We start from the raw sequence: 20,432 nt of genomic DNA on the forward strand, positions 1-20,432 counted from the left end.
GTGAATGGCCATATGGAGAGTGAGTTTGGTAGCATGGAGGATCACTCTCAAAGTAGACAGCTTCATGGTTTTCTTCAAGACTCAATTAGGTAGGTTTGCATTTCTCTAACTTTGATAAGAATGGCTTTTAGGTAAGTTACTAAGAATGTATATATTCTTTTCCCCAGGAGTAATGTAACTCTTAAAGGTTTCCTTTTTTAAACAACAAGATTTAATAGAAAAGCACAAAAAGGAAATTTTCAGTTTAAAAGAGAAAGGAAAAAAAGCACGTACTTATCTTTTGACTAACAATCTAATCTGAATATAAACCTGACCCAGAAAGGAAGGGATGAAATATCTATACAAAATGTACTATACATTTTAAATTCTAATTATACTACTATATATTATATATTATGTCACTATACATATATATGGAATCTCACTTTCACTCTCATAATTAGTATGGGATAAACAATTCTACTTTTTAGAATAGATTTGACTTTGATTTCAAATAAACATTAGCATCTGTGTATTTATATCAATCTATGAATTATTCTATTTCCATAATGAAAAAACTTTTTCTGAGAAGAAAAAATGCTATTTAAAATAGATCATAGGGAAACTTTCTGGAAAAGAATTTTTCATAATCCATATATCAATTTGACAAGGTAAAGAGGAATTAGAATATTTTATGATTTACTTAAAGCATGCTCTCATAAAACAAAAAAATACTCTCTTGATAACAAACAAAATGAAACTTCCTCTGCGCCATTTCTTAAAGAGGGCAAAAGAAATGGCATATATTTCATTTCATAAACAAAATCTTAGAAAATGAAATCAAGAGATAAAGCTATCAAAGTTTTTCTATTTAAATGTGTACTATACTGGTGTCCTTTGGTGAAACTGAAGTTTTATTAGACTGCTTTTATGGTCTTTTAATTGCATTAATTGCAAATCAGTTTTTTAAACTTGAAAATGTATACTTTTCAGAGGAATCTTCAAATACTTTGCTGTTATGAAATTCAATTGTGCAGTCTAAGCTTGTATTACAGAGGGAGAGTCTTAAAATGCAGAGATGGAAAAGGTTTTGGGGAGTCAGCAGACCAGCATTCATATTTGGGGGTAGTAGGGAATAAAATTTTAGCATTTTGAACAAATTTGCCGGTTTCTAATGCAACAAAAAATCTCCAGTCCTTCTTTCTAATGGAAGCAACCATAAAGAATTGGGACATAAAGGAAAATACTAGATTAAAAACCTGAGTTTTGCTAGGAAGCAGGAAGATATTCCAGGTAGTACAATGCATAGAGAATACTATGAGGCTAAGATGGTAAAATGATCCTGCCTTCAGTTCTGTCTTATAACTCTTCCTAAAACAGGCTGGGGAGCATGCTGTAATCTCTCCTGTTTTTATGGCTTAATTACATAATTTCATACAAATTAAGAGCTCTCCCAAATGGCTTTTCCAACTGAAACATACACTTGACTCTAATAGATTAGGAAGTGTATTTAAAATACTATTAGAATTCTATGAGGACAACTTTTAGCTCTTGAAATTTAACTACAAAGTTAGAAAAAAATTTGGAAAAATTCAATATAAAAGGCCAATTCCTCCTTCTCTCAGATAGTAACAAATCCAATTCCCTAATACTTTAAAGTATTGCTTTTTATCAAACAACAGATTCAAATATATGGGTTACCTTATTTGCCTTATTTGTGCTTCACTGGGGTGGGAGTAAGGGTGAAAGAGGAGATATTGAGAGAAAGAGAAAGTCACTTATTTTCTTTTGGCTACCAAGATCAACAGCAGCACACAGATATTCAAATTATCCTTTGAAGGATAAGTTTTGGAAATGTTTTGAGATTAGGTTTACTGATAGACAGAATGTATATTCTATCTGAGGACCAGCCTAATTCAGTCAAAGGAAATTCATCACAAAGATGGCTACAAGCCATCAGACACTGAACACTTGTAGAAAGTGAGTTCCCTTAGGGGAAAGGCTGTTTTCATCTTTGCATGGTCACTGCCTGGCACATACAAGGCATTTAATAAATGCTTATTGACTTGAATTCCACTTTTAAAAGCCAAGTTAGAGAGGTTGAAATCTGCTTGAAATTAGAAGTCTCACACTAACAAAACTACATATCCCTGAAGAAAAAAATTAAATGGTATTAATATTGTATCACTCTTTTCTCAACACACAGAAGCTTATTTTAGTTTTTTTTTTTTAATATTTATCAGATGCTAAACTCCCTGAAGTAGACTATATCTCCCTTATCTCTGTAGCTTCCTGAGAGTCTGGTACTTGTACCAAAGGAGCTATGATATGTCATGGCTGTGACTACTCTCTCAAAAATGAACATTAAAACCTATCCACTATCTTCTCAGTCTATTTAATTCTTATTCATGTTCCTCTACCCCTCCCTCCTGCCTCTCAGCCCCACCAAATCCACCAGGATCAGTAACTTTCCTAACATTTTCTTGATATTATGTAGATACCAAAGAAATAGATGAATTATTCATCAGTTATTCCTCATTCTAAGCCCACATATTTTTTTAAAGCCTACACTAATGTGAATCCTTTGATTTAGACTACAATAGTGATAATTATCTCTGAGGAAATGTCTCTCTGATTTATGACTTGTTTGATAATAATCAGAAGGTTGTTACCTCTGTAAAATTACCTCTACTGTTAATATCTTTCATTTACTCATGAACAATTTTGACACATGCATAGGAGGTACTTTTTTGGATGACAGCCTTGTAATAAGTGTAATAAGACTCTTAATTCTCCTACACAATTAAACAGTCTTGTCAATTTTACTTTTATAATATCTTTCACTTCCTTTTTTCTTCTCCACTAACATGGTCACCACTTTAGTTCAGGCCCTCACTATCTGTCACCTAAGTTACTACAATAGCCTTTTGAGTTTAAGCAATTAAAATTTTTTATTTTTTATTTCAAATTTTCTTCCCTCCATCACCCTCCACTACCTTTTGAGAAGGGAAGAAAGGGGATGCCCAGGATACATATGAAGTCATGAAAACTGTATTTATACCTTAGTTATGTTGTTGGAAAAAAATTCCAAGAAAAATAAGAAAATGAAAAATCTTTCAATCTGCACTTTATATATTCTGTAGTTATTTGAATATAACTTTTCCTTTTATCTATTCTTGAGAAGTTTTGGATATATTGAAAAACTAATGATTTAAAAAGGCTTATATTATGTTACTTTACTGAAGCTCTTGTTTGAATTTACTGAAGTGTATTTTTTAGGATTCTTGAAGTAGATAGACCATTATAACACTTAAAAGTAAAATAACTTTTTTGCTTATGCTTCTTCAATCAATTTCTTTTATTTCTCATTGTTATATCAACATTTCTAGCATTATATCAAATAAAAGTGGTGGCAATGGAATTCTTGTTATCTATGGAAAGTCCTCTGGCTTTTTGACACCATAGATAATCCTGGCTCTTGTTTTTAAATTTAAATAACTAATAATAATTTAAAAATTATTTTTCAAATCAAGGGAAGGTCCATTTATTTCTAGAAACCTATTGCTGCATTTATTGCTATAATTATGCAATTTTTATTGTTTTTATTATATGGTCTAATAAAAACCTATCATTATAGTTCATAGTTTTCATACTATTGAATTAATCATGCATTGCTGATATAAATTTAACATATTCATAGGGCTTACTCTTTTTAACATGGGGTTATAGCCTCTTTGCTAATATTTTATTTAATATTTTTGTTCATTAAGGATATTATTGGGGTGGCTAAGTGGCACAGTAGATAGATCACTGGCCCTGGAGTCAGGAGTACCTGAGTTCAAATCCGGCCTTAGAAACTTTATAATTACCTAGCTGTGTGGCCTTGGGCAGGCCACTTAACCCCACTGCCTTGCTCTGGCTTGGGTATCAGGATCATATCTGTATCATGAAAGAATTTGGCAAGATCTCTTCTTTTTCTAATTTCCCCAAAGCTCGTGGTATAATGTTGGAATTGTTTGGTTTTTGAATATTTGATTGAGTTCACCTGAAAAAAATCTGACTACCAAATTTGAATCATTTAAGGTTTCAGATGCTTCTGGAGTGTCTCTGGTCCATTAGCAGGCTTTTGGCTTCTTTACTCAAATTAGTATCTTCTATATCTTTTTGGGCAGTTCTGGGCTGAAAGAATATGACTTCTTGATCATTATTCAATCACAGTCTGGTGTTCTTTTTTACAATTATCCCTTCCACATTAAGGAGGTGAGGGCACAGTGCCCCCAAATCTGGAAAATGTACATAAAACTTTTTGGCCCTGTCTTCTCTTTCATGTTCTTTTCACAAATTTAACTTTTTATTTATTTTAACTTAAAAAAAAGAAAATCATGTATATTTATAATATTGAAATTATATAAAACATAACTTTTTCTGTGTTGTTATGACTTTCTGGAAATGTCCCCCAAATTCCCATTTACATTAATTTCTTAAGCCGACCTGTGATACATGAAACCATGATAGGGAAAATTACAATGTAAAAGAGATAAATGTAGAATTTTTTTTGGTCTCTGTGTTCCCTGTCATACAGTTGGCAGAGATGAGAGTTTAACAAAAATTCCTGTTTCCTAATCTTTTCCCCATACTGTTACCAAACTACACAAGAATTTTTAAATTACTGAAATATTTTACATTCCCTACAAGGATGAGTATGCAGTAAGAGAGGGTCAAAAGTGTTTATGTTGAGATATATAAGGGGGACATGAAAATTTTTGTGATGTTTTAACACAGGAAGTCACTCTCATGGCATGCCTTATTACACTGCAAGGATCCATTTAAATTATATCTCAGGAAATAATGTTTTTTGAGGTCTTTCAAGGGAAGGCAGAAGTGGGCAGATCTTAATTCTTGGTGAGATCGAAACATCCACACAGCTACTTATGAAATCTTCCTAAGCACAGGTCTGATTATGTCACTTTGAAGAAGCTGTAGGAAAAAATATAGACTTTTTAGTTTGACATTCTAAGTCTTTCACAACTAGGTCCCAAAGACAGATATGCCTCTTTATTGAATGTACTCACATTTACCCAATTTTGGTATAAGATAACTTAGTATTCAGTTTAGTTACTATATATTTCAAAACCTTTAAGTTCAAATAAAGGCTATTAATGGAAAATAGAATGAAATTCTCAGGCAGTGACTTAAGTCTCCTCTCCCTCTCATAACAAGCCATCAGAGAGAAGAGGGAGCTGATCTAGTACAAGTGCAGTGGAAAGCACAATGGCTCTGGAATTGCAGGATCTACCTCTGATGCTTACTAGCTGTATGATAATGGACAAGTGCTTTAACTTTCATGGGCCTGTTTCCTCACTTGTTGAAATGAAGAAGTTGGACCAGATGACCTCTAAGGTCTATGATGCTATAACTAGACTCATTTACATCTTTAAGTGTCTTCCTGGTTGAGAATGCAATAAAAAAAGGATATAGTTCAATCCTGTAGTCATTTCCTGAAAAGGAAATGAGGAGTTATTATGGGCTGTCAAATATGCTACTATAGGCAAAAAGCACAATAAAAGTTGGCTATTAACTAGATAGTTTAAAAAATAAAATAGAGAGCCTCAACACTCTGCCATTAGATAAAATTCATGTTCTCTTTGTACCTGATTCGGAAGCTGCAGATGTAGTCACTAACAACAGAGAAGTAGAGAAGAACAACTAGGAAGATTCAGAAGACAAAGAAAGAATCAAATATGAACAATGGAAATACGAGAACTCAGATTTCAAAGACAAAGACTGAGAGGGAGAATTGATCAGTGTCTCTAAAATTATCAAAGGTAGAGATATAGAAAACACAAACTATGAAGGCTAGGAGGGCCCTCAGTGATCAAGTTTAATGTCTTGGTTTTATAAAGAAGCAAAGATAGACTTTAGCTGAATTAGGTTGGAAAAATCAAGGAATAGTAGAATATGACCACGTACTGCTCAAACTCAGGTCTCTAAATTCCTTAACTACTTTCACTTAACTTCCTAAAATACTAGAACTAGGTCTTACCTTGAAGCTTAAAAGAAATCATTAGAAAAAATTTTTTTGGAAAGAAATCATTTTAGGGCAAATACAAAATACTAATTTGTACAAGTAAACTTATATCTGAAGAGGTAGTTCAGACTATGTGTATGAGTAAATTCAAGAAAGAATCAAAGAAGCAAGTGTTTTTTTTTGCTCACTATCTCTACTCAAAATTTTTTTGAGTGCCAAGGGTCACAGAGATATTAAGTGTATTCAACTTCCCTCAGAATCAATTTTGAAGAGGTTTGAGAGGTCATGGGGATCAGAAAAAAAAAGATTTTCTCCATCTTGTAACTCACATGACCTGGAAGTTCAAATCACCTTTCATTTAAATAATATATATTAAATATATAACTTAAGACTATTTGAGATAACTAGTGATCTTTCCTACTCAGATCCACAAAGTTTTAGCTCTTTACAATCAAAGTGAGGATAATTGAGTCAAAAACCTAGATAATAGGCTTGGGGGGGGGTGACCATATTCCTAGAGTCTTAGCATAATCCCTTCATTCCAGGTCAGATGGCAGTCATTCCTATTTTTTAAAAATATAGAATTTTCTATAACCTACCTGGAAGCTGCTCCACTGACTTAGCAATGATTGTTACTATGTCAGGTAGGACTTTGTTTTCTTTCTTTAAATCTGAACTCTCACTCATTTGTCTTGATTTGATTGTAGTCATGCCCTGGGAGTTGCTTCAACAAAGTCTAACAAACTTATTAAGCAAAGGGTTGAAAGCCTATGTCTATTCTGGGATGGAAATGTGACTTAGTTGTGATCTAATGTGTATAGAATACACAGAAAACTATTATAATCCTATATGTTGAAAGCTGAAAGCAATAATAAAAGCAACAATAAAAATGAAAGCTTAAGAATTGTTATAGAGCTACAGTTTAAGCAATGATTTTTAGTGCCCAAGTAACTGAAAATATAAGTTGTATACCTCAAAAAATTTTTATGCCAAAGAAATTTTCCAATATTTATTTATATATATAGTATATTATGTTATATAATTATATATGTTCATCGCTATCCTATACTACTTAGTTACCAATATAGTCAAAATGGATATTTTGAATTTAAACATAAAAAGAAAAATGAAGAACATGGAACAAATTACTTATCAGACTTATGGATAGGTGAACAATTTATAAACAAACAAGAGATAGAGAGCATTGTGAGATGTAAAACAGATAGTTTTGATTACATGAAATTAAAAAGATGTTGTAGCCAAAATTAGAAGGAAAATAGGAAAGAGAAAAAAATTTTTTACAGATAAAGGTCTCATAGCTCAAATATACAAAGAACTTTGTCAAATCTATAAAACTCCAAGTCATTCCCCAATTAATGAATGGACAAAAGATATGAACAGGCAGTTTTCCAATGAAGAAATCAAAATGACTTATAGTCATATGAGAAATGCAAATTAAACAACCTCAAAACATTATTTACACCTATCAGATTAAAATAATAGAAGGAGAATGTGACAAATGCTAGAGGGGACATAAAAAAATTGAGATCTCAATTTATTGTCGGTGGATCTGTGACCTGATCTAACAATTTTAGAAAGTAATATGGAGTTATGTATAAAAAGAATTAGATTGCCTATGCCCTCTGACTCAGCATTAGGTCTATTAGGTCTGTTTCCCAAGACGATTAGGGACAATTCATAAATGGGAACCTATATGTACTAAAATATTTATAGCAGCTCTCTTTTTGATGGTGAAGAATTAACTGCAGGGATGCCTGTCAACTGGAAAATGGCTAAACAAATTATGGTTTATATTCAAAATCAAATATTATTCTGTAAGAAATTATGAGCCGGAGGATGTCAGAAAGTCTTGCATGAGATGGTGAAGAGAAAAATGAACAGAACCAGGAGAATGTTGTATGCAATAAAAGCAATACTGTTTTAAGAACAAGTTTGAGGGGCAGCTAAGTGGTGCAGTGAATAGAGCACTGGCCCTGGAGACAGGAGGTCCTGAGTTCAAATCCCACCTCAGACACTTAATAATTACCTAGTTGCGTGACCTTGGGTAAGTCACTTAACTCCATTGCCTTTCAAAATAAATAAAAATAAAAATAAAAAAGGAACAAGTTTGAGTGACTAAGTCATTCTATTATAAATACCCAAATTAACTACAAAGATCCTCTGAAGGAAGACCTGACATGTATATATACACACATATAAATAAAACACACACATATATTGTGTCTAACAGTAGCTATCTCAAGGGTAGTGGTGGGAAGGGGAAAAAAGAAACTTACATGATAAATTTTTTGAATATTTAAAAGAAATAACAGTTTGTACTTAATAGATCTGTAGTTTCAGGTACAATTTTTTATTCCAGTGTTATGAAAATGCTTATTTTATTTCTTAAGTTCAGAATAAATTTTTTAAAGCAATACAAAAAACAAAAAAATTTAAAATAATTATGTCATATATAATTATATTTTTAAATTTTTTCAGTATGTAAAAGTAAGTAAAATTCAAGAAATTGTTTAAAAATTAAGTAAACGATCTTTTACTACAAGAAAATCAGTTCCTAATATAGGTGTGCCAATTATCTTTAAGAGAAATGTCACTTAAAAATATTTTTTCTCAAATCTGCCCAGGCTAGATGGACCTTGGGTATGCGTTTAAAGCAGACAGGCATGTTGATTTCCCTTGCTGTAAATTTTTTTGCACCCAGACCTAATGACATCAAAGTAAAATCTCTGTACTACCTGTCAAAAGTATGACAGAAGTATCCTGTCATGGTTCCTACTTTCACATTCTCCCTGCTTCAATTCAGCCTACTAGAATAATCATCCTTATGAATAAATCTGTCACTCCTCTACTAAAAACTAAACAAAAAACTTGAAAGGCTCCTTACTGTCTATTTAATGATAGCTAGCAATTGTATAGTGATTAGCATTTGCAGAATGCTTTATAAACATTATCTCCAATGACCTTCACAATTCTGGTAGGTAGATAGTATTATTGTCCTCATTTAAAAGTTGAGAAAACTGACACAGAGGTCAAGTCTGAACTCAGATCTGATTCCAGGTCCACTTCTGTTTTCTCAGGCATTCATTTTGGTGCCACTCTGCTTTTCCAAGTTTTGTATAATCTCTGAAATATATACTATGCTTTAGCCAAATTAAAGTCCAGATCTATTCACTAAATGTGACCTGAAGTTTCTCATCTCCATATCTTTGTTCATGTTATTCCCTGAAAATGCCCATCATCTTCATACTTTAAATTCCTATTAAAATGCCATCTCCTCCTCAGTCTTTCCTGATGCCCCTAAATATTTTGTTCCTAAAATTTTACATTATACTTTTTTTGAAACTCTCTAATATACCTTTAAAGTAATTTTAATTTATATATTTTAGTTAACTGTGTATCAGTTTTTACTAGATTGTAAATTCCATGCCTATCCTCTCCAAACTCTTTATCTTCCCTACTGCCTGGATCATATTTTTTGTTGTTAAATTGTTTCAGTTGTGTCCGACTCTTCGTGACCTCTTTTGGAGTTTTCTTGGCAAAGATACTGAAGTGGTTTGTCATTTCTTTCTCCAACTCGTTTTACAAATGAAGAAACTAAGCCAAAAAATATTAAGTGATTTTCTCAGGGTCACACAGTGATTAAGTGTATGAGGTCAAATCTGAACTCAGGTCTTCTTTACTCTAGGCCCCATGTTCTATTCATTCTGCCATCTAGATACTCTAGTTCATAACATAACTTTAATAAATTTTTTTAGTGAGTGAATAAACAGTTAGAAATTAGAAGATTTTTCTCCCAGATCTAAGTTCTGTAAAATAATAGGTCAGGTAAATTTGCTATGTTTTCATCTCTGAAGAAGACCTTGACCATCAAAGAGGTGATGCCATGACAAGCACATGGATTGGATTTGAATGAAGGGCTACTCTACTAAGTCACCAGCCTCATTTTCTCCTATAGAGTCATCTGGGTCCAGTGGCCAGATATGAATCAGGATGACTGGAGAAGGCCCTGAATGCGAGACAATCAAGGTTAAGTGACTTGCCCAAGGTCACACAACTTTTAAGTTGTCTGAGGTCAAATATGAATTCAGATCCTCCTGACTTCAGGGTCAGTGCTCTACCCACTGTGTCATCTAGATGATCTTACTATAAAAATGACCATAGCTTTGGGAAAACATCATTCCTTTCATCAGAAGATAATATATGTTCAAGTACAGTGAGAGGAAAAGAGTGGTTTTGCAATTCTATTTTTCTTCACAGGCAATTCTAGGATCTAGTTGATTAGGAAGTCCACTCTTCATTCTGCTAATCAGTTTAATAAACATATACAGTATAATCTTCCATGAAATCCTGCTGAATGATGCAAGTTTCACACATCTCAAAGGTAGAGAGAGCAGAACTCAACTAATCCTGTCTCTCTAAGCTACGAATATTTCTTAAATAAGGGTTAATTTGGACCCATGAACCCCTAAGGGGTAGGCGGAAAGATTTTGGAGAGTCCATTAATTTGGATGAGAAAAAAAATTATGCCTTTATTTTTGTGAACTTCTAAATGAAATATATCATTGCCTTCAATCACTTGAATGTACTATTCTGAGAAGGGATCCATTCATAGGCTTCACCAGATTGATAAAGGGTCTTAAAAATGACTGCTTTGCAATATGTCCAATAAGTACTCACAAGACTTATTTTGAAAACCTCTATTTATTGAGAAGAGATCTACTATTGTGTGAGGTAACATTTTCATACAGCTCAAGTTGTTAGGAAGTGTTCTTTACATCAAGCTAAAAATGTGTTAAAACTTCCATCTATCTTTTCAGGTTCTACCCCTTAAGGCTAAGACAAACAATTATAATTTCCCTGTGACAATCCATGAAATATCTGATGATAGTGATTTTTATGTCTACTCTTAATTTTCTACTCTAGACTAAATACCTTTAATTTTTTAAGCAATTCTCACATGACATGGTCTTCAATTTCTTTACCACACAGGACTTCCTTCTGTTGGACACTTCATTTCTGAAAATCCTTCCTAAAATTTGGTATCCAGACTCTTTATGGATTAGGAGAATACATATATGAGTAGGAACCAGAGATTTTGAAATTTCAGGGTTTTTAGTAGCCTATGATTTACATAGAAGAAATAAATGCCTTTGTTTTTGTTTTTCCAGGATGAGAGAGTTGTAAAACTATTTCTAAGCCTCCATTTAGCACACCACTTAATAAGCAGTCCTTGGGAAGCTACAGAAGTCTTGCAATGCTGTTCCTCCCCTCAAGGAACTGCTACCTCATCAACCAGCAGGAACTGGACTTTTAGCTTTTGTTTTAGGTGTCCACATATGACTCATTTTTATAAGTATAAAGGGCAAAAAAAATAAAAACAACCAAAAATACTTAGTGAAGTATAAAGTAATCATATAAATATAGAAATGATTACTTATTCAATATGAACTGAGGAAATAAGAATGTAATACCTTTAGGAACCAATAAAGATTACCTTAACTGTCTTTATTGAAGATTTTCCAATAGAAATTGAATACAACCTTTGGGAGGAACATTGCTACTTAGGTAAGGTACTAGAGTAGATAAGCCTGAAGGTCTCTTCCAAATATAAGTTTACATGATTTTTAGGTTCCTGGGTTGTGAGGACTAGATTGTATTTTATTTCATCTTTATATCCTCAGGGACTGTGCTTTCTAATAAAAAAAAATGTAGCAATAATATAGCATTTATATAATAACAACAATTTTAAAAGCTAACCCAGATAACACTTTTAAGATTAACAGAGCACTTTTTTTCACAATAATCCCATGAGGCAAATAGGTGCTATTACTATTTGATAAAGGAGGAATCTGAAACTCTGAGAGGTAATGATCTCATGGCTACTAAGTGTATGAGAAATTATTTGAGCCCTGGTTTCCAGTTTTCAAGACTAGCACTCTACCCACTAAATGGCATTGCCTCTTCCATACAATATGCATAATAAATGAACTGAACAAAAATTCAAGTGAGTATTTTAGCAGAATGAAGACTAATGGCATAAAGTGTTTTAAAATTTGGAAAGTACTTTATGTAACATCCCATGAGCATCATGGTAACTCCTGAGGTAGTATTACTCCATGTAATTCTCTAATTATTGCATGCATTTTAGGTGGGAAGATTATAGTTGAGATTTTAAAATTTTTAAATCTTGACATCAACTGCCCAATGCAGCAAAAAGAACATCAAATTCATAGGGGGGAATGGACTCAAATTCTTGCTCGGTTATCTTTGTAGTGTTCAACAAATCATTTAATAGAACACCACTATGGTTCTTTCAAGTTCAAGTTCAACATCGCTTGAAATCATGCTTACAAGATTCTTGTCATTTCCATTGCTGCTCCTTATCTCTACTAACTCTTCCAATTAATCAAAAATGACCTAAACTTCAGAATCAATACCAGAAAAGAAGCAATTCAATAAATAGAAGAAATTGAAACTAAGTTTCATCAAAACAGCAGCCTGACTTCTAGCCATATATTCAGTCACAAGAAAATTGTTTTAATAGACATTTTGGGAGATTAATGAGACTTTACATTAAAACAACAACAAAAAAAATCAAAGTAAATCCAAGTTCTTTTGCCCTAATGTTTCAAAGATCTGAATTCGGTTTCGGGCAAAATGGTGAAAAGGACTACCAGACTTGTGGTTTTCAGTTTAGGAAAACTCCATTTGAGGAATATTCCCTCCCTATGCAGACTAGGACTTTGGGTTCTAAGAAATAAAAAAACTTCAAAGGTCAAGTGACACTAAGACCAATTCTCTATCTACATGTCATGCTGGCCCTTCATATATCTTTTAAAAGGGATACCCCTCCAGACATTACACTGGTACAGAACAAAGAGTAGCCAATCGGGCACAAGTACTATTATCCTGATTTTAGAGATTAAATGACTTGCCCAAAGTTACACAGCAAATAATTGGTAGATGCAACTCTTGGACCCATATTATTGTATGAAAAAATCCATCATTCTTCTCACTGAATCTCAGGTTTTGGTTTTCTTAACTTTCAGAACAGTTTTGTATCCTCTATGGCCATCTGCTTCTAGGAAAAAATCTTCCTCTGGTCTTCACAGGACACTTCACACTGTTAACATCAGCTACCTGACAAAACACCCTTCCTTAATACACTTCTTTTGGAAATGAGATGAGGTGTCAACAGAAATGTTCATCTCTACTTTACCATCCATCTAGTTAGTTTTTGAAACCATGAATCAAAGATTTTTTCAGATTTGGGCTGGTTTTGTTTTCCAACTTACAAATGAGCCCACCAAATAGCTTAATTCATGTTCCCAGTACTCCTCCCTTCTATAAGGTGGTAGAGTAGCTAGAGTCCTGGGTTTGGGGTCAGTTCAAATTCAGATTTGATTTCAGTTACTTACCAACCATATTCTAGTCAAAGAACCCTTCGGCCTCAGTTTTCTCAACTATAGAGATATTAACAGCACCTATGAGTTAACATTTGTAGGGTGCAGGCTTCCTTTCTTCCTTTACAATAGGTAGAACTGGATTTAAGAATTGATCTAATTTGAATCTGCCTCAGATTATTAATAGCATATGATCCATCATTTAACCTCTATTTGACTTCAGTTTCCTTATCTATAAAATGAGGGGTGGGAGAATTGAATTTAATGACTCCTCATTAATGACCCATCAGTCAGTTTCTTCATATAAGCCCTATTATAATTTAAGTGCCTAAATTACTTAGTTGTCTATTGAACTGGTCATCCAATTAAAATCCAATAGAGAAGTTTCTACTGATTTTACTTACTATTTTGAAATGATTAATTGATGTGTGACCAGGTTCTTGTATATTTAAATTATTTTTTCAATTAGCAAGCATTTATTTTCTCTCCCTTTCACCCCACTCCTACCACTGGGGAAATCCCCTCCCCCAACAATCTTTGAAACTCATATGTATAGCATAACAAATTCCAACACTAAACAACTTCCTGAATTGAACCAAGAGCAAATCTTCCATTTTGATTAAGCAAAGATTGGTCCTCTCTTAAAAACTGAAACCAAAACATTTGGTCCATTTTTCTGACTGCAAGAGAACATTAAATTTTCTATTTGAAACAGACAGACATCTAATTCTTTTATCTAGATATATAATTTCTCTTAAAAATCACTAATATCTAATATAAATCAAAGACTTTGCTTCCATTATCTATTTGTTGATTTGTCAGAACATGCTAAAAATAAAAAAATACGAAAACCTGTAAACTCTTTTTCTCTGCTATTAAATAAGGACCACCTAATAACCTTCATTTTATTTGCTTTGCGTAAGTCAATCTTTTTTCCCCCTGTGTTTTCCTCAAACAGTAATGAAAATTTTTTTTAAAGTTTGACCCTTAGAGGGCAACTAGGTGGCACAGTATATAGAGCACTGGCCCTGGAGTCAGGAAGACCTGAGTTTAAATCCGGTCTTAGACACTTAATAATTATCCAGCTGTGTGACTTTGGGCAAGTCACTTAACCCCACTGCCTTGTGAAAAACCAAAAGTTCAATCTCATAAACAATTGAAAAAATAATCAATTAGTTGTAAAGTCTAGTATATGCAAATATGTCCTTTGGTTCTTTGTAAAGACCATGTTAACTTTATCTATTTTTTTTGTTTTTGTTTTTGTTTTTTTGGCAAGGCAATGGGGTTAAGTGGCTTGCCCAAGGCCACACAGCTAGGTAATCATTAAGTGTCTGAGACCAGATTTGAACTCAGGCACTCCTGACTCCAGGGACAGTGCTCTATCCACTGTGCCACCTAGCCACCCCCACATTAACTTTAAAAAGAGGGTACCAACATTGTCTAACGTTTACAATACTAGTAATTTTTGTTGTTTTGTTCTTTTTATGGTTTCTAATTCTTGAGAAACCTTGGCTGATATCAGTTGCCTTAATTAGCCTCCTATAAACTAATAGTTCTGATATGTTTCTCTTGACTAGTAGAACAAATTGGGTTTTCTCTAAAGGGCAAAACCACAAACTTCTCCAATCATTTTATGCGTCTATTAGTATAGTATATCACAGTGTTGATATTAAATAGTGTAAGCTCAAATTAAAGGACAAAATTCTTCTTTTTTTACTTTCTTTCTTAAAATTTTTAAATTTTTTTGAAGTTTACAATCCCCCCCCCCATCTTGCTTCCCTCCCCCCACTCCTCACAGAAGGCAGTCTGATTAGTTTTCACATTGTTTCCCTGCTATACATTGGTCAAAACTGGATGTGTTGAGAGAGAAATCATATCTTTAAGGAAAAAATAAAATATGAGAGATAGCAAACTTACATAATACATAACTTTTTTTGTTTAAATTCCACAATTCTTTCTTTGGATATAAAGGGTATTCTCCATCACAGATACCCTAAAATTGTCCCTGATTACTGCATTGATGAAATGAGCAAGTCCATTAAGGGTGATCATCAACCCCATGTTGCTATTATGGTGTACAATATTCTTCTGGTTCTGCTCATCTCACTCAGCATCAATTCATGCAAGTCTTTCTAGGCTTCTCAATTCCCATCCTTCCTGGTTTCTAATAGAACAATAGTGTTCCATAATGTACACATAGCACAATTTGTTCAGCCAGTCCCCATTTGATGGACATTCACTCAATTTCCAATTCTTTGCCACCACAAACAGGGCTGCTATGAATATTTTTGTACCAGTGATGTTTTTACCCTTTTTCATAATCTTTTCAGGGTATAGACCCAATAGTGGTATTGTTGGTTCAAAGGGAATGCATATTTTTATTGCCCCTTGGGCATAATTCTAAACTGCTCTCCAGAAAGGTTGGATCTGTTCACAGCTCCACCAACAATGTATTAGTGTCCCAGTTTTCCCACATCCCTTCTAACATTGATCATTGTCCTTTCTGGTCATATTGGCCAATCTGAGGGATGTGAGGTGGTACCTCAGAGATGCTTTAATTTGCATTTCTCTGTAATTTTTCATATGACTATGGATCACTTTGATTTCCTCATTTGTAAATTGCTTCCTCATATCCTTTGACCATTTGTCAATTGAGGAGTGGCTTGTTTTTTTTAATAAATTTGACTCAGTTCTCTATATATTTTAGAAATGAAGGACAGAATTATTCTAAGTAAGATGAATGTTTAAAATGAAAGTTTAAATCACCAAACAGTGAGAGCTAAAAGTAGTCAATATAAAAATTTCCTTTACTGTTCAGATAGGGACATCAAAGTATTCATTCATGGGGTGGCTAGGTGGTGTAGTGGATAAAGCACCAGCCCTGGAGTCAGGAGTACCTGGGTTCAAATCTGGTCTCAGACACTTTATAATTACCTAGCTGTGTGGCCCTGGGCAAGCCACTTAACCCCATTTGCCTTGCTAAAAAAAAAATTAAATTAAATAAAGTATTCATTCATAATAACGAAATGTTTCTAATCTAAAGAGTCTTTTTATTTTTCAGATAATGGGAATTCATTATCATTAATGAATAACTGACAGTATTAAATTTGTAGAAATACAATTTAAAGGCACATTTTCCCTCCTTTTCCCCAATGTGTTGGTGAAACAGTTTTCAAAGGCACAAAAAAAATACTTGTACATATTCATAAAATAAACAGTAATTTTCATATCCCATAGGCTCTTAGCTATATTACTTCATTTTTGTCTTTGTATCCTCAGTACCTTAAAGAGTACTTGAGCAAGTAATAAGTTCTTAATAAGTGCTTGATTAACTAAAAAAAATTAAACCCCTTCATATCTTCATATGTTGATTATAAGGGATGAGGAGGGTGGAATAAGCTACTGTCTAGCTTTTAAAAACAGACTTAAGCCTATACAATTCTGATCAGCATTGATGTAGTAGAATAAATTAGAGTATAAGTTATACAAATTCATCTCTATGACTTCAAAAATATTGCTAGTATCATAAAGAGAATGAGAACAAAGATCAAAGATTCTCAGAGTTGAAGGAGTCTACAGAGGGCATCCAATGCATCCCCAAGCTGAACAAGAAGTCCTTTCTATCGCTTAACTTGATATTCCACCTTTGTTTGAAGACCTCAAGTAAAAGAGGATACAGCTTTCTGGATAGATTTTAATTGTTAGAAAGTTTTCCCTGTGATTTCAGAAAACCCTGTACTTATATGAACTAATGCGAAGTAAAGTGAATAGAACATTGCACATAGAACATCAATATTATATGATCTACTGTGACTGACTTAGCCATTGTGATCTGTTGTGAGAAGAATGTTTAGGGGGTGGGCTAGGTGGTGCAGTGGATGGGGTGACTAGGTAGCACAGTGGATAGAGCACCGGCCCTGGAGTCAGGAGGATCTGAGTTCAAATCTGAGCTCAGACACTTAATAATTACCTAGCTGTGTGGCCTTGGGCAAGCCACTTAACCCCTTTGCCTTGCCAAAAAAAACCAAACAACAACTTATTAAAAAAGAGAAGAATGCTTAGTAAATTTTAGGGGTCATATAAAATGAGATTAGGATGATATGGTTCATTATCACTAAGTCCTTATCAATGAATTTTCCAATGAAACTAAAAATGCAAATAGTGTAAAGAGATATTCTCAGACATTTCTTTTTTTGATAAATTTGTAAACCATTTCTCACTTTTTTTTTGAAGTTTAAAGAAGTTCTAAGTACAAGGTGGAGCTGTTCCAAATGTTTTTATATTAAAACTTTATTAGAAAACAAAGGGAAACAATAAATATGTACAATAATAGGGTGACTAGCAAAGGAGATACAGCATGGCATTTTGCTGTTGGAATGTCATATGAAACAGGCCATATGAAGACAAATTTATATTTAGATGTCCTTAATTATAAAACTATTTTTGATACTAGGAATAATTTTAATTTGTCTAGTTTCTTTAAAACCTTTAAATGTGCTACAGGAAGTTTTTTGTTTTTAAATTATTTATCTGAATTTTTAAAAACAGGGATACCATTTTTTCATATTGCTGTTTCATTCACTTAAGAACTTTTTTTTTTTGGCAAGGCAATGGGGTTAAGTGGCTTGCCCAAGGCCACATAACTAGGCAATTATTAAGTGCCTGAGACCGGATTTGAACTCAGGTACTCCTGACTCCAGGGCCCGTGCTCTATTCCCTGTGCCACCTAGCTGCCCCTTTTTATGAACTTTTGACTAAAAGCAAGATTTATGAAAAAGCTATGTGGTGCTACTGGTGAATAACAAGATAGTATTATAAATGTTTTGTTCTCCTTTTTAATTTGTCTCACAGCTTAAAATAATGATATGCTTTTCATTTCAATATCAGTATTGCTGCTATATTTTCCCCTCCATTTCTCCATCTGTGCATCTCATTTTATGATCTTTTAAAAACCAAGGCTAAATCTAAGTAAAGTTTCTATTCTGGAAGGTCTTTTAAGGGGTTTGGAATACATTAATATTATTTGGCTTCTATTTTAACAGTGAATCTATAATAAGAATGAGTTGCCCTCAGACAGAAGAAAAACTGCCATATGAAGAACTGGAATGCAAAATATGTTACCAGAAATTTAATGTTTACAGTCGTAAACCCAAAATCTTGGACTGCCTTCACAGAGTTTGTGCAAGATGCCTGATTAAGATAGCTCACAAAGGAGATGGAACCACCACATCTATTAGCTGCCCCTTTTGCCGCTATGACACAGAGATGCAAGAGGGAAAAGTAGGAAGACTTCCTGATGACACAAACATTATGTCTAAACTTTTGCTTAAGGACAAAACAACATGGAATTCAGACAGTGATGAAATAGTCTTAACACCAAAGAACTTGGCATCTTCAAATCCTTCCCACGGATTTTCAAACTGTTTAGTAATTACACTTATGGAAGTTCAGCAGAATTGGACGAGGACTCCCAGCCAAAATACTCTCTCTGCTGACTATGGGGGTCAGAGTTTGGACTCCGTATCTGTAAGTTCTTATAGTCAAATTGATCAAGACCTTTTCTCTAAAATATGTAATCATGTCCCTAGAATCCTAAAGTGGCTCTTGGGATTGTTCTACTTTGGCTCCCTTCCACTCGGGATCTACCTGTTGGTGATTCAGAAAGTAACCCTGGGAATCGTATGTGTCAGTCTAGTTCCCTTAAGTTTAACGATATGTCTTGTGTATGTCTTTTGCCAATGCCTCTGTCAAGAAATATGTAACTGCTCCTCAAGAAACTGACAGTTACTGTTTTAATGCATTCTAAGTGTAATCAGAACTTAAGTACAATGAATGACATTTCATAATTAATCTCAGTTTAACTTTTTAAACTGAATTTTTTTAAACTTATGAAATTCACAGATGAATTAAGACATTAAAAATTTAAAGAAGTTGTGCAATAAACTTTCTTGTGAAGTTCTCTCTTATTAATGTCTCCCCATTCTAATTTTCAAGTTCAATCTATGAAAAATATCTTGAGAATTCAGCTTAACCCTAGATTCCATTAAATGGAGGTCAAAGTACGTAGAGGGCATCTAGGTGGCACAGGGAATGGAGCACTGGTCCTGGAGTCAGGAGGACTTGAGTTCAACTCCAGTCTCAGAAACGTAATACTTACCTAGCTGTGTGACCTTGGGCAAGTCCCTTAACCCCCCCCAAAAAATAAACCAAAAAAAATATGCAAAAAAAAAGTACTGTACCAATAAAACTTCACTAATTTACATTCTGGGTAGAAAGTCAGTTTAAATGGATGAAAATTGTGGAATGTAGTATCATTTTATAGCAAGGCAGTTTAACCTAAGCTACTACAGGTTCAGCAAGAAGAGATCCCAGACTTGATGATGAAATGTATGTATTCCTGCATAGAAAAATGACACTGATAATACTATATGAACCTTCTCAGTTAATAGAGCAGGTAGAAGGAGCTTTTATAGTTGAAGCACAGGAGAAAGCTGAATTTGAAGATAAAATATAGTGTAAAAATGGAGTCAATAGAAAAAGAGGGAAATGTAATGGGAGAAAGAAAAAGGAGAGGGGGAATAGGCCAAGATATTTCACATAAGATTTTTCTTTATTACAATGATATGGAAGGGGGGAAGGCAAGGGGGAATGAGGGAATCTTCGCTCTCATCAGAGGTGGCTAGGAGAGGAAACAGCATATATACTCAATGGGGTATAGGCATCTGGAGTAAGAAGGGGAGGAACAGGGGGAAGGGGGGTGATGTGAATGATGATGGAAGAGAGGATGGACCATGGGGGGAGAGTGGTCAGATATAACACATTTTCCTTTTTACTTCTTGCAAGGGGCTAGGATTGGATGGCCTGTCTGGGACCATAGGGCCAGGGGGATGCTGGGCCTAAGGGATGGTATGGGGGCTCGGGGCCTCTCGGCCGGGGATCTGTCTGCTGTGCCACTCAGCTACCCTACAGCAGAGTCAGAGTGAAAAGAGAGAGAAAATATA

General features: G+C 33.9%; 1 protein-coding gene across 4 annotated transcripts in view; it reads right to left on the minus strand.

The window, feature by feature from the left end:
* The window catches only part of CEP89 (centrosomal protein 89), a 138,417-nt gene that overhangs the window by 17,637 nt on the left and 100,348 nt on the right, over positions 1–20,432 (minus strand). Inside the window, exon 18 of one of the 4 annotated variants that reach the window (XM_074211480.1) lies at positions 1–4,956. The exons of the other annotated variants lie outside the window; for them this stretch is intronic. Coding sequence (XP_074067581.1) covers positions 4,909–4,956 — 48 coding nt within the window. The 3' untranslated portion in view covers positions 1–4,908. The remainder of the gene's footprint in view (positions 4,957–20,432) is intronic. 4 annotated transcript variants of the gene reach the window in all.

Source organism: Macrotis lagotis, chromosome 1 (assembly GCF_037893015.1).
Source record: "Macrotis lagotis isolate mMagLag1 chromosome 1, bilby.v1.9.chrom.fasta, whole genome shotgun sequence".
NCBI classification, from domain to species: Eukaryota; Metazoa; Chordata; class Mammalia; order Peramelemorphia; family Peramelidae; genus Macrotis; species Macrotis lagotis.